Raw genomic sequence first — 16,107 nt, 5'->3', positions numbered from 1 at the left:
GACTAATTGCAGCACCCCCACCTCATCTCCATCTCAGCCAAAACCAGGAATTGATCTAGCTAACTTCCTGTTATCTGTACTGGGCCACTTAAGCAAATTGAAGACCAAGAATAATTGTTGGATGGAGCAAGAATACATTTTCTAAACAGAGTCACACTGACAACCAACACAACCAGGATTTTTTTCTAAACAGTTAAAAATAACACTTCAGGTCACTAAATCAAATGAACAATTCTTTACATTATTGAATACAATATTTTAAGTTTGTATCCCCCAAACAAACACTAACTGTTTTAATGGAACACAGTGCACTGTGCTCCATTAAACATAAGGTTAAGCTATAACCAATGATGAAAGTTATTGCTCAGGGTTTTAACCAGTGAATTTACCCATCCTGATCAAGTATCTAAATGTGCAGGCTGAAATCAAAAGTTTCAATGGCAAGCATGTTATTAAATCAAGACACTGAGGATTCATTAGTATAAAATCATCCCATGAGTGATTTATGAGTGATTGGTTGACATTTCCTATGTGCATCATATTTTTTTTCCAAGAAACAGCAGTTCTTGTATGAAAGACCTCAGTAACAGTAGATAGAATGCATATTGCTCCCTTCCACCCCACAAATATACACTGCAGTCAGAAGATCCAAGTATGAGACTTGTTAGGAGTTAAGTTTTTGAATCATTTATTCTGGTGCTTACAACAATTGTATATGTCCTACACCTCTTTACCCCAGAAGGTGCAATTAAAAATACAGCATCTCACAGTCAGAAAGTTAACTGAACAATTTTCACCATAGCCACAAATTGGCATTATTTTCCTGTCATGAAGAAAAACAGTGCATCAGACTAGGCTTTCACAAATTTCTTTTGTGAATGAGGTCCATTTGGAGGTATACATTTGGATAATCAGCAGTCTGGATTCTGAACATATGCCCAAAGCAGAAAATGAGCCACAAAACAGATTCTCGCAATGTTCATCTTTTACGGCTTTGCGTTGTTGTCATTGCTGCCATTTCCAAGCCCCGAGGATGAAGTGCTGATGAAAATAAAATAATAAAGAGGAAATTGGTTTCTACAACACAGTTAAAGCCTGAGTAACAGAGGAGAACCTTAATTATCTCCAGTCACAGAGAGACAGGAAATTTGGTCTTTTAATTAGGTGTTTGGAGTAGAGTCTGATATTTTTTGCTAGATAATTTAAAAGGAAATAACCCAAGTCTAACAAAATGAAATTCAGATAATCAGAATGCAGATAATTGAATTTCCACTGCGTTCATTAATTCAGTGTGTAGGTGTGAGCAGCTTTCTATGATGAGCTGTCACAGCTCTATAAAAATTTGTTCAATTAACAATGCTTTTAAAAAAAATGATGTCCATGTTGGATTAAAAACACAAAGTAAGGCATCATATGAAATACCTTTTGCGGTTTAAATCTAAACAAATCTTTACTTTCTATGCTTCCTCTACAGGGAACCTTCGGTTAGAAGTGGCATGCCTATGAACTGCATCAGCAACCGTGTAGTCAGTCTGACCCGAGACACAGGCCTCGATCTCTGCAGGATTTAGCTGTGTCTGCAAGAAGAGGTGCAATCTGCTATCTGAAAGGAGGATGTTGATCTGCAATACTCTGCAACACACACAAAAAAAATCACCTTAAGTGCCTTCTATAAAATATAACAATGATAGCACGTGAAATGATAAAACAAAATCTCAGCAAAAGCATTTACTATCTATAGGAATTGAACTAAAAGTTTAGGAAGATATCTAGTTTCATACTCTTCTTTGCAAGAAGCTTTACAGTAGTGCATCAAAAATATCAGTGCTTAGCCAACAGTTCATCAGTTAAAGCAGTGAGTAGCTGAGTCAGAAAACAAGTTTATGCTGGCTTAGCTGATTTCAGCATGGCAACAATATAATTGTCTCAGGACCCTTGTGTTGGCTTGTGGGTGTGTGATGATGAGAGCAGTGTTTGGGGGAGAGGGGGATTTGAAAAAGCCAGGTTTTCAATTCCTGAAGACTGGAGCTCGGAATGCATCTATGAATCATAGAATCCTACAGTGCAGAAAGAGGCCATTCAGCCCATCAAGTCTGCACCAACCAGGTCCTACCACCCAGGCCCTACCCCTCTATCCCTACATATTTACCCACTAATCCCTTTAACATATGCATTCCGAGACACTAAAGGGGCAATTTAGAATGGCCTATCAACCTAACCCACACATCTTTCATTCTGTGGGAGGAAACTGGAGGACCCAGAGAAAACTCTGCACAGTGATCCAAGCCGGGATTCAAATCCAGATCCCTGGAGCTGTGAAGCAGCAGTGCTAACCACTATCCTACTGTGTTGCCCATATGCATTGATTATGTTTTTAAAAGTACACATGTAAAAGTCAACAACAACTTGGTTTGGCTGTGAAATTCCCTTTTGTATGATGTTCTCTACTGATGCATATCCCACCAACACTCAGCTCATCATCCAGGATTCAATAATTGAGAAGGACATCAGAGAAAGTCAAAAACCAATAAAACTTTACATTCATTGGTTAATTTAACATTTAGAATTTATATGTCACTGAAAAGTGGGACGAGGGTGGGGGGAGCAGGGGGAATGGGCCTTTTGCTCTCAAGTTTCAAAACAAGAAAAACAAGATCACAGTAATTAATTCATTCTACAGCAACAGAAACCAGCAGTCAGGCATGACGCAGCACAAAAGGTAAATTACAAAACAAACTTCATTTTTAAAATTAAAGGAGATGCATATATAAATTACTATTTGCTTTGCCTTCAAAATAATGCAATTTTCTGAATAGACTTCTTTGGCAATTTAAACCAAGGTCATATCTTTAGGAAGCAAGCTTTGACTATAGTTTTTTTATTATTATAAATGAATTTTTGTACTCAACATCAGGAATACCAGTGCCAGTGGGGTGGAAGTAAATGTATTCAATTCAAATATAAATACAAGTAGAGTGAACATTTCCTCCATTTCTGTTCTTTCTCCCCAAAATAAATAAGCACTGCATCTCCAACTGCAAAAGCACATAATGTTGGAAACCAGTGGTTCAATGTAATCCATCCCAAGTCACATGGACATTATAATAAAGACTACATAACTTTCATCCTCCAGAAAGATGCATGGTTCCTTTGCTCACAAGTCCAAAACACATCACAACTGAGGAAGTTTATTAATCATTGCGTAATAATAATTCTGGCACAGTGGCAAACAAGCATTGGAATCATACATCAGTCAAAACTTTAGTTCACTTTAATATTAAGTTATTTTCACAAAGCACAATATAGTTTTAAAAAGGAGTGATTAGTCAACATGTTTCGTGCTTACTTCACCTGGAGGTACCTGTTGACATTTATTGCAGTGAGGAGCTTCCAGCAATGCCTGGCATTGCAGAACCTTTTAACAGATGATTTTGCCCGAGAGTTCTTATATTTAAAAATAATCTAAAATTCTCTGGTAAAGTCAGTTCTTGCAGGAGGAATTTTTTTTCAGATGTTGTTAAAATACCAGTTGACTGATTTAATGAGGACACTCTCATCAGCATTAATTCAGAAACAGCACCCAGGACTGGGCAGATTTGGAGTGAATTACCAGTACTAGATTTTGGGAGGATAGTATAGCTTTGAGGTAGTATATCACAACTTACATAGTAGTTAACGTAATAAAACAGGGTGGCATGGTGGCACAGCAATTAGCAGTTCTCATTCACAGAACCAGGGACCCAGGTTCAATTCCAGCCTTGGGTGATTGTGCAAATTCCACACACATTCTCCCCATGTCTGCGTGGGTTTCCTCTGGGTGCTCCGGTTTTCTCCCACAGTCCAAAGATGTGAAGGTTAGATGGATTGGCTGTGATAAATTGTCCCTTAGTGACCCAAGGTGTGTAGATTAGGTGGATTAGTGGGGTAAATACACAACTGTTATGGGGATGGAGAATGGGTAGGATGCTCTGTCAGAGAGTCAGTGCAGACTCGATGGGCTGAATGTAGAGATTTTATTTTATCTGAACATCCCAAGGTGCTTCACAGCAGCAACATTAGCCACCGAGTTATCGTAGATAGTGACGACGGTCAGTCCAACGATGTACAGATTAAATGGATTGACCATGGTAATTGTGCGAGGTTAGGGGGATAGGGTGGAGGAAAGGGCCTGTGTATGATGCTTTTTTGGAGAATTGGTGCAGACTTGATGGGCCAAATAGCATCTTTCTGCACTGTAGGAATTCTACGCTTCTGTGGCCGTAAGCTTGATCAAAGTTGTCAGTTTTACTGAGCACCTGAAAGGAGGGAACAGAGGTAGAGAGGTTTGGTTCTGGGAAGAATTCCAGAGTTTAAGCCTAGGAAGCTGAAGGCACAACCACCAGTGGTGCAGCAATTAAAATCAGGGCTACTCAAAAAGGCCAGAGTCAGAGAAGCATTGATACCTTAGGGGATCGTGGTGCTGGAAGAAATTACAGAAATAGGGAGATAATGGATGGATTTGAAAACAACTTGAAAATCAATGTCAATTTTATAAACAACTAATGAATATATAACGAAGGGAGGAGCAAAGAATGACAACAGGTTTCAAAAGTGTGCTCACAAAAAAAAACAATCCTAATAAATATAAGTTTCACAGGCAAATGCGTTGTGTGAATTTGTAGCACACACTATGGACTGAACTCCAACATTTTCTATCAATGTAACAGACTCGAAGTTAGATTGGAAAAAATTCATGAAAATATCTATTCCTTAAATGTTACCAATTTTTAAATGGTTTGAGCCATTTATTCATACTTGGTTATGTTCAATACGTAAATAACTTTCTGTTTGCCAGTGACATAGTTGCTAGGAAGATGACACTATATTATGACGAACATACAGCTTCAGGATGAACACTCACTTACTAAGCATACACTATTTTCATCCCAGCTTTTGAGGAGCATCTCTATAGTGCAAAATGTTTAAATGTAGCAAAAACATTTTCCATTCCCTTCATTATCTGGGAGAGAGGTACCAATGGATGTTATATTGTCATTTTTGAGATTGATGATAGGATTTTAACAAGCTATTAAGAAACCAGAATCCTTAGGGTTAAAATTGCCCATGCATTGTACTTGTATGCATGTAACAAGTATTCTACCTCAAGTAACCGTGAAACTTCTACAAATGTGCTCCGGTTATTTAAAAACTGGCTTTCCAATTTGTACATAACAACTAAGAACACTGAATGTCAAAAGAGATTTTAGGAGCTCACGTGCACAGGTCACTAAAATTATTGGTTAAGTACAAAAAAAAGGCTGTATAATAATGGGCTAAGGTATAAAGGTGCTGCAGCTGTACAAAACTGTACTTACACCATATCTGGAATGCAGTGCACAGTTCTGGGCCTGCACCTTAGAAAGAACATAATGGCCTCAGGAGGAATATGGAATGTTAGAGTTCCAATGGTTAGATTATCACAAGACATTGTATAAATTAGGCTGTAGTCTCTAGTACTTACGTCAGTAATGGGGGAGATTTAGAACAGGTTTTTAGTTTTTTGAAAGGAATTGATGGGGCAATAGAGAGAGAATCCTTTCCCACTTGCAAAAGTGTCTGGGACAAGGGGGCACAATCTTAAGTTTAGAACCTGAGGGTCACTCAGGAGACATTTCTACATGCAAAGGGTCAGAGAAGTGTGGAGCTCTCACATAAAAAGCAGCAGATGCCAGCTCAAGTAATTTTAAATCTGAGGTTGATATTTTTTCTGAACCAAGGTATTATGATGTGGAGCAAGCTAGGATATTGATCGATCATGCTCACGTGTGGTAGATCAGGATGGCAGGGGGTGGCGGGAGCGGGAGCTGAATGGCTTACTGGTACTCTTTTGTTGTAAACACAAACTAAAGTAATGTTTAGTCACCATTTAAGGTACACAGTTTTCGGTATTGGTGGAATTGAGAAAAATGAAGATCTGTAATTCCTAACCAATGAGCCACCCACCTACCAGTACCGCACCCCCCACCTCCCCTCCCCAAGTGTGCCACAAAGAAAGATTCAGAATGATTACAGATTCATTTAATTAAATCAAAAATAACAGTCTTCAGCTCTGTGGTTGGCATCTCTAAGACCTGACAAACCTCAGGCCTCCCACACATGTGCCAGCCAGGAAACAGCCGCACATGTGCAGTTTAGATTTTTTTTTACGTTGGTCAGGCCCATGACCAATGGGACTTGGAGTCAAAAACAAAGGCCCCATGTACCCATACTAAAAGCAAAAGCTCAAAAAAGGGTGTAAAAACCCTGAAGGAAGCAAGAGAGACAGAGGGGCAAGGTAAAAATGGCATATGCTGTTCTGAAAATCGCAATATTGGCCCGAGTTCTCTGATGTCGTTCGCCCTGCCACCACTACCAGCAAGAACAGAGAATTTGGTGCTCAGCCAAATCTCCATTCACAGCAGCGGGTCAGAGAATCCCAGCTGTGGGCGAGATCAGAGAATTACAGCGATTGAAACCAGGTTGATAATTTGTGTCGATGTTTAGCTAATTCCTAAATATGAGATTGGCATTATGCTCCTTCAGCTTTCTCTCTTTCTTAATTATGTTATTGCTTTTTTCCCCCTCATACTTCACTTTTCTACCCAAGGTAGTAGTACTCAAAATATTAATACAAAAAACTGCAGCTGCTGGAAATCTGACATAAGAAAAAATAATGCTTGAAAAACTCAGATAATCAGACAGCTTCTGTGGAGAGAAACAGTTAACATTCATATTGATAACCATTTCATATTAAATTTTGTATGAACTGGACAAATTATTTGCAAATTGTGTTTTTAAGGAAATCAAAGTTCCTTTCATACAGTTTACATTTACACAGTATTTACATTTTTCTAATCAATGGCCCAGGTTTTGTAACAGCTAAATTGAAGCTGTCAGTGCCCAGCACTATTATGGTGAAAATCAGATTTTTGACATCCACACATGCAAAGTAAAACAGTGAAACCAGTGTTTCCCAATTCCCTCTGGATCTTCTGCCAGTGTCACCATTCTCTGACGGCAAAAGCAGACCGAATATCACCCCAATAAAGTCTTTTGCTAAAGGGCACGTCAGAGAAAACAGTACGTGCCTCAAAATATTTCTACAGTTTAGAAGTGTGCTGTGACCTATAAAAGACTGGGAACCGCTCATAGATAACTATTTCTCTGCTGTTAAATGGCGCCACTTAGAGGCCAAATGGTGACAGTCACTGCTTAGGACAACCATCTTCAAGATTCATTGCAAAAAGGAGTTGCTGGAACAACAGCTGCCTTTCTGAAAATGCTCATGATAAAGTCAGGCTTTAAGACTAGCCATAATCCAAACTGAATGTTATTTTCAAACATGTTTTCATGTCACCTTTGAGCATTCACCTAAATAATTAAAGACCTAAAAATGATTTCAAGCAATTAGGATTGTTCCTTTAATACATCCTCCTTTTAATTTTTTAGAATACTTCAAGAAAATGTTTTCTTTTAATTAGGGAATACAGATATTTTCCCCAGGTTATGAAGTTCATCACTCATTACATGCCGAAAGATCTTTTTCTTTGTATACGGTTTTGGATACAACATTCACGACAAATTGATCGAAAATTTGTCTTAAATAATATCTTTGAAGTCCCTGTTAAGTGTGGTCACAGTGCTGTTCCTGTTCAAACGTATGCCAGTTATGCACATCAATAAATCACTCTCATTAAAACTCTAATACGGAGAAATTGAATGAAATCCATAGTTAAATATCCAAAAGGCATCTGGAATTCACCATCATCAAACAAGAGGGGAAGGTTTACAAATCTTAGCCACAGTTCTTACCCCAAAATATATTTATATTGAAATAAATAACTCAAAAGCAAAGATTTAAATAATGATCCCTAGTGGATTGCAGCAAATGTTGCATCAGCATTTAATAAAACTACAAAAGAAAACCCTTGTAAAAAGAATGATTTGTTTCTACCTGTAAATTACCCTGGAAGGGCAAGGCATCTCAAAAAGTAAGCGACAAGTGAAGGTAGCTGTTGTACGCTGTTACTATACAGACATTCTGCCTGTCACACAAATGAGTAATGTGATATTTGAATTTTAGAGCTAGTTTGATGCTAAGCATATAGGCCATACATCCCAAAGATTGGCGCATTGTAACAAACAGTATGTCCCTTTAGCTGTTCGCAACAGGCAAAAATTACTGTAGCCAACCAGCCTGTGCATCCAAAACTAAAAACACTGATTCTAACATTAGATGCGATTCCACAATTAGACAACATTTACTAAACAATCCTGAGTGTGTTAAGAATTATGCTGACCACCAATTTAAGATTCAGTTGGACCCTGTTCTCTGTATACAGAAAGAACATGGACACGTATTGCATCTTTTTCAACTAAACAAAATAGAAAAACATTCATTCTCAGATTCATTCCCTGTGGCAATTCTTTAACCAGAGCCAATCTGCCTGGTTTGAATTTAAACAAAGGTTGGTGGTTAACTGTCAGTTATTAGTTAACTGAGTACATTTTCCATGGCAACTCCTCTACCAGAGTTCCCCCAACTAATTAGCATGCTCTTCACATGCAGTATAAATTGTTATTCCCTTTACAATTTAGTACTCTTGTGAATTGTCCAGATCAGTGCAATACAAAAAGCTTTGACAACGTGAGTGGTACGTGGCACAATGGTTAGCACTGTTGTCACACACCACCAAGATTCGATTCCAGCCCAGGGTGACTATCCGAGGGGAGTTTGCATGTTCTCCATGTCTGCATGAGTTTCCTCCCATTGTCCAAAATGTGCAGGTTAGGTGGATTGACCATGGTAAATCTGCGGGGGGATAAGGCAGAGGGGAGGGGACTGGGTGGATGGTCTTTTAGGGAGTTGGTGCAGACTTGTTGGGCCGAATGGCCATTTCTGCACTATAGGACGTCTATGGTTTTATATGTTTGTCTCCCACAATACTCAAATTAGTAATGAATGAAACCTACCCTCCTCATTCTGTTGCAATTTCTGACTGCAAATGTCATATAGCTACCATTTTGGAATTAATTTCTCTGTGAACTTACGTTTTGCCAGTACAAGATTTTTGAAAATAGATAAATATTTGAAGTAGAATCTCATGCTATTGAAAAAACTAGTAATGTCACATGGATTTTACTGACACATGATGGCATTTGAACTCAGCTGAGGTATAGGTGGAATTACAGTAAAATATAACAGAAAGTAGGTGAACATTTCATGCTGTACGTAGATTATAATTTAATCCTTCTGGATTTGTCTGTTGTGGTATTGAGGTAAAAGCTATGGGTGAAGTACTGATAATTTCACATGGATACTAGCGTTAGTATGAGCAAAAAAATGTATTTCTAAAATTCTGAAATGTACAATTTTCTTCTAACCTGTCAACATCAGTATGCTAAATAAGACAACCAGCACTATCAAAACCAGATTGTTAGGGGAAAAAGAACTGACTTATTACAAAAATAATTTTTGGTGCTGTGACGTTTAAATTGGCACGAGGAAATGTTTGTGCATGCCACTGCATCTGAAACATGAACTAAAAACACTCAAAACTCAATAAGCATGTGTAAAACACTGGCTGAGTGAGTGGCCAAGGACCTGGCAGATGGAGTATAATGTTAGCAAATGTGAAGTTATCCACTTTGGTAGAAATAATAGTAAGAGGGATTATTATTTAAAGGGCAAAAAGCTGCAGCGTGCTACAGTGCAGACGGACCTGGGGGTCCTTGTGCACAAATCGCAAAAACCTAGTCTGCAGGTGCAGCAGGTGATCAAGAAGGCAAATGGAATGTTGGCCTTTATAGTGAGGGGGATAGAATATAAAAGCAGGGAGGTCTTGCTGCAACTCTACAGGGCACTGGTGAGGCCACAACTGGAGTACTCTGTGCAGTTTTGATCGCTGCAATTGCGAAAGGATATATTGGCCTAGGAAGGAGTGCAGAGAAGGTTCACTAGGTTGATACCGGAGATGAGGGGGCTAGCCTATGAGGAGAGATTGAATAGACTGGGTCTGTACTCGTTGGAGTTTAGAGGGGGGATCATATAGAGGCATATAAGATAATGAAAGGGCTAGATAGAGTAGAGGTAGAGAGATTCTTCCCGCTGAGAAAGGATAGCAGAACTAGAGGGCACAGCCTCAAAGGGGGGGGTGGTGGTGCAGTTTAGATCAGAGTTGAGGAGGAACTTCTTCACTCAAAGGGTGGTGAGTCTCTGGAATTGTCTGCCCATTGAAGTGGTGGAGGCTACCTCGCTGAATATATTTAAGTCACGAGTAGACAGGTTTCTGATAGACAAGGGAATTAAGAGTTATGGGGAGAAAGCGGGAAAGTGGAACTGATCCATTTCATATCAGCCATGACCTTATTGAATGGCGGGGCAGGCTCGAAGGGCTAGATGGCCTACTCCTGCTCCTATTTCTTATGTTATTACTGATGTTACACACATCAAAGACCTGGCCCATCCAGAAGGGGAGGTCAAAGAGGAGTTTATAAAGGCATGAAGATTATGTCTGATATATTACTTAAAAGGGGGGAGAAGGATATTAGAGATAAACTGGCAACAGGAGGGAGAAGTAATTTTTATTCAAAGTACCCTTTCACTTTGGCCAACTTTTTAGAAACAGGTATGATTTCTCACATCTTGGAAACACAAATGGAAAAACTCCTCACTACTTGTGCACTTTGGTATCATTCTTTAGATATCATGCCCTAAAAAGATGTCGGTGACCATTATTTCCCTGTGTTTGTTCCTGGCTACGCTCAACAAGGTACTGCAGTGTTTTACTGTAAGCTTTTGCAAGTTCTGGCTGACCAGAAAACTCTGCCTCTTTTACCCTCAACCATGGGGCCATTGAAAGGAGTTATGCACCTTCAAAACCAGAGTTTTTGGCTCAGAGGCAAGAACACTGTCCACAGGACCTCCCTTAATGTCATTACTGACAGGAAAACATTCTAGACCATTGTGCCCAATTGCACTAGATGCTGTGACTTGAAACCAGCATAGCAGCTGATCAGTAGCTGTCCCACATTTATCAGCTGGATGTTTAGCACACACTCATTTGATTTGCCTCTCAACATATGCTATTCCTCCTTTCCCCTTACCCATTTAGAAATTTACAGTAAATAATACGCCACTGAAATAAATACCGGAGACCTAAAGGACACAGTTCTAGTAGATGAGTTGCATACCAGAAAATGGATTGCACCACCGAGTAAAGGTTGCTCTTGCGACTTTCAGGATTGAGATCAAATATTATCATTATTCAAATCATTGTTCAAACTAAGAGGCTGTGATTTGTTTTGAAATACCAGCCAGGTGACTTTCTAGCTATAATCCATTCAGTGTGCCATCTGGAGATCGAGAGATCCATATCTTACTGGTGCTGCAGTATTTCCAGTCAAGTCAAGCCAGGCACTAACTGTGTTTTATGAGGCGTAACATACACTTTACATTGCCTGATAAGCATGGCACTAGCAAGAATGACTTACTAAAATAGGGCACAGGTATTTATCCAAAACAAAAACACTTTCGGACAAGGCTTGACAGTGTTCACAACTGCAAAGATATCTCTAACACCCATGATATTTAGAGTTTACCTATCAGATTCTGAATATTATCTAGTGCATGTATTAAATTTAAAGCCAGCTTAGCCACTCTCAAGCCTGGGGCAATGATTGCTGCACAGTAATTTACCGGTACTCTCGATCAGTTTAATTATCCCAGATTGTTGTCTGAATTAAAAGTGGAAAAAAATGTTTACTGAGTGAATAAAACACAGATGCCAAAACGGCAGGCTGGCTGAGTGGATTCCAAATCCTGACTCTGGCTCAGAACCAATTCACAGTCCTGCACTCTGGTGTGATTTTGTGCTGGATGCAGAATTGCTCATACACTATAAAAGGATATAATTAGCCTACAGAGCCAAGTGCTTAAACTCAGAGAATCATAGATGACTTAAATCTGTATAAATTTAAGAATTAAGATCAAAGATTAACAGTGTCAAACAAATGCAATGACACCAAATGAGAAAATGCTGGAATGTCTCAGCAGGTATGGCAGCATCTGTAAGGTGAGAAAAGAGCTGAGGTTGAGAGTCCAGATGACCGGTTGTCAAAGCTGGTTTCAGATTCCAACAACCACAGTAATTTGCTTTTATCCAGTCGTAGCAATGATAATTTGCCAAAAATGTCAGCATCATAGATTACATTCTATGGACCTAATGTGCAGGCTAGAAAATGCCTTAATTTGATTATTTGAATTTTCTATCTTTCAATAAACCAATTTGAAATAAATATCCTCGTTTAAATAGCAGAGAAGGGGAATTTCACGTCACTGTAAGCGCATCTATTACTGCACTGCCCATCATGATCAGACATTGCATCACCCTCTTCATACAGGTATTTTTGAACCTGTGCATTTGTAATTGTTTGGATCGGCTGTTAAACAAAAATAGGTACAAATGCGTTAATAAAACAGCATCACTATCTACTCTAGAGTAAAATGGCCCCACATTCTTGCTACAAGTTGTGGGAATGAACAATTTCTGTTTGTGGCTCTGACTAAAAGTGCCAGCAAAATTATACAGCTTCCACCAGCAGCACCTGCCACTTTGGATCTAGTCTCGAATAGACTGGGCAAAAACCAGCCTTGTGTTTCAGTGTTGCTTATTGCACACGTCTTGCAACAGTAGCAAGAAGCTACTGGGAGGTTCAAAAAGACATGAATGTGACTTTGTATTAACAGTATAAGAATAAGAAGTATTGTACATGCATAGTTAAGTTGTTATCAAAGCATTCAAGTGTGAATTTAACGTTTGAACATTTTAGTGCCGTCTACAATAGCAGAATGGGGACAATTTGCTTCCTCTTCACAAGAGAAGTACCAGCTTAAATGAAATAATTCTCAGCAACAAACCGCAGCTTCATCTACAAGCTTACTGCAGTACAAACTTGCAACCACAAGATGGCAGCGGCAATTAAAAGGTTTTGAGACAGTGTCCAGGAGATATAAACTGGTCTTCGAAGATGTTTACAGATTGTATTTTAAATATAATTCACTATGGCAAGTCAGGACCAAACGAAAGCCAGATATAAAACAAAACTGAATTACTGATTAAAAACAACTTTTAGGCAGCTTACATTTTTAAGTTAAATCCTTTAAAATACTGACTTTAATTATGCCTTTTTTTATTCCGTTGGCCTGGATTCTCCAGTCACTAGTCAAATGAAAGCACTCGCCACTAATTTCAAAGAAAGGTGCTCACAAAGGTCCAGCAACTCCTGTGATCCTCATTTCACCTTTCCCAAGGTTAATCTCATTCCAGTGATACCTAAAGGGAGCACCCAGCAACAGTGATGCATCTAAACAGACAATGGCATTGGAGAATTTTCAGACAGCAAACCAGCAAGTAAAAAACGCCAATTATCTTTCACTTTTTAATAATTTTACAGAGAATGAAGTAAAAGGTTTGGATGTATCCATAGCTCCTGTGGAGCTCATATATTGATCTTGTATATGTGTACACATCAAGCGTTGCTGCTGGTTTCATAGTTATAGCGTCATAGAACAATACAGCATGGAATCAGGCCCTTTGGCCCAACCAGTTCATGGTGCCCTCCCAGGTAGTCCCAATTGACCGCATTTGACCCATACCCCTCTAATCCTTTCCCATCCATGTATTTATCCAAATGCTTTGTAGAGTTATAATGACGGTGGTTACAACTATAATGTCCAATACAAAATGTAATTGTGATAATACACACTGGCCTCCCTATCTTTTTCTGGTGGGGTCGTCACTTTGCGTTTTCAAACAGATACACAGCTGTTCCAGTAATCATTTTCAATTGTATCCATTTGCACGTTAATTTCAAATCATTTATTCAGTTGCGAGTTGGGTGGGGAGTAAGTTGATGTCTAGGATAACATCAGCCCACAATTTATGAACTAACTCTTACAATCTTCAGGATCAAGTACTTCAATCACAGCTTGTATTTGGAGGAAGCTCAGTCCCAGCAACATGAAACTCCAGATCAACTGCACATCATTACAAGTACTTGGACATGATCTGTATGATCCAGTCCTAACCCGAAATAAACTACTGACTATTCAACTTCTCCATGTTAGCTGACATCGTTAACAAATCTCTCCAAGCACTGTCCCTCTCTCTCCTTTACTTGGTGGCAGTCTTCCATCTTGCGAGATAATGGTTTGCACTGTGGTGGTCAACTCAGCATTGTCTGGTGTGACTCAGGGTTCCACCCTGGCGAGGCTGTCTCAGGTACATTTGCTGCCGAGACATACAATGGGCTAAGAAGATCTGCTGGCCTTTGTTTTCCTCGGGCCCCCAGCTAGTTGAGATCCTCATTATCATCATCAGCCCTCTCTCCAAAAATAAGCAATGAACCCACTGTCCTCACAAAACATCAGCCGTGCCCCCCCGCCTCCCGAAGTCTGTGAATGTGCTGTCGCTTCCCAAATTCATGCCCAACTTCTCCATGTTTGAATTCCTCCAATCAGGTCACTGCCCCAGCCATAATACCAAAACAGCTCTTATCAAAGTCACAAATGACATCCTATGTGACTGTGACAAAGGTAAACTATCCCTCCTCCTCAATCTCAATCTGTGTTCAGTCTTTGACATGACTGATCACACCATCTTCCTCCAATGCCTTTCCACCAGGTGGGAGTGCTCTCTCCTGGTTCTATTTCTTATCCAAAGCTTAGCCAGAAATCACTTGCAATACTTTCTTCTCCCACACCATCACCTATGGTGCCCCAAAGAACCTCTGTGACCTCCTCCTATTTTCCATCTACATATTGCCCTTCAGCGACATCATCAGTTTGAACATATACACAATGAGATCCAGTTCTAGCACCACTATCTCTTTCAACTGTCTCTATAAGACAACTGAATTACATTTGAACTCAGATACTAAAGCACTCCATGTCCATATGCAGCAACATTCAGGCTTGTACTGCTACATGGAAAGTAACATCCATGCCTCAAAGTGTCAGGCAATGGGCATCTCCAACAAGAGAGAGAATCCAGCAATTATCATAAGATATAGGAGCAAAATTAGGCCATTCGGACCATCGAGTCTGCTCTGCCATTCAATCATAGCTGATATGATTCTCATCTCCATTCTCCTGCCTTAATCTTAATCCCTTTATTGATAAAGAACCTATCTATCTCAGTCTTAAAGACACTCAATGAGCTGGCCTCCACAGCCTTCTATGGCAAAGAATTCCACAGATTTAACCAGCCTCTGGCTGAAGAAATTCCTCCTCATCTCTGTTTTAAACGAGTGTCCCTCTTTAAACACTCTGAGGTTGCACCCACTAGTGGAAACATCCTCTCCACGTCCATTCTATCTAGGCCTCTCAGTGTTCTGTTATGTTCAGTTAGATCCCCCCCCCCAGTTCTTCTGAACTCCATGGAGTATAGACTCTCAACTGCTCCTCATATGACAAACACTTAATTCGTGGGATCATTCTTGTGAACTTCCTCTGGACCCCCTCCAAGGCCAGCACATCCTTCCTTAGGTATGGGGCCCAAAACTGCTCACAATATTCCAAATCGGATCTGACTAGAGCCTTATACAATCTCAGCAGTACATCTGCGCTCTTCTATTCGAACTCTCTAGAAATGAATGCTAACATTGAATTTGTCTTCCTAACTGCCAACTCAACCTGCATGTTAACCTTGAGAATCCTGAACCAAAACTCCCAAGCCCCTTTGTGGTTCAGATTTGTGAAGCCTTTCCTCATTTAGAAAATAGCCTATGCCTCTATTCTTCCTACCAAAGTGCGTAACCTCATATTTTCCCACATCGTATTCCATCTGCCACTTCTTTGCCCACACTCCTAGCCTGTCACAAGTCATTCTGCAGCCTCCCCACTTCCTCAACACTACCTATCCCTCTACATATCTTTGTATCATCCACAAATTCAGTAACCATGCCCTCAGTTTCATCTTCCAGATCATTAGTGTGTATAGTGAAAAGTTGCAGTCCCAATATTGACCTCCATGGAACACCGCTAGTCACCAGTTGCCATCCTGAAAAATGACCCCCTACCCCACTCTC

General features: G+C 39.8%; 1 protein-coding gene across 2 annotated transcripts in view; it reads right to left on the bottom strand.

Moving 5' to 3' along the window:
• Positions 1-671: 671 nt before the first annotated feature.
• snx10b (sorting nexin 10b) overlaps positions 672-16,107 on the bottom strand; it is a 41,537-nt gene continuing 26,101 nt past the window's right edge. The window contains exons 7-8 of one of the 2 annotated variants that reach the window (XM_080205615.1): positions 1,423-1,632; positions 672-1,041 (exon numbers count right to left, since the gene is read on the bottom strand). In XM_080205615.1, the coding sequence (XP_080061741.1) occupies positions 1,458-1,632 (175 nt within the window). In that variant the 3' untranslated portion in view covers positions 672-1,041; positions 1,423-1,457. The remainder of the gene's footprint in view (positions 1,042-1,422; positions 1,633-16,107) is intronic. The other variant, XM_080205626.1, reaches the window with a different exon arrangement.

This window comes from Carcharhinus amblyrhynchos, chromosome 2 (genome assembly GCF_965287045.1).
Source record: "Carcharhinus amblyrhynchos chromosome 2, sCarAmb.v2.hapA, whole genome shotgun sequence".
In the NCBI taxonomy this organism is placed as follows: Eukaryota; Metazoa; Chordata; class Chondrichthyes; order Carcharhiniformes; family Carcharhinidae; genus Carcharhinus; species Carcharhinus amblyrhynchos.
This window is presented reverse-complemented; position numbering and strand designations above follow the sequence as displayed.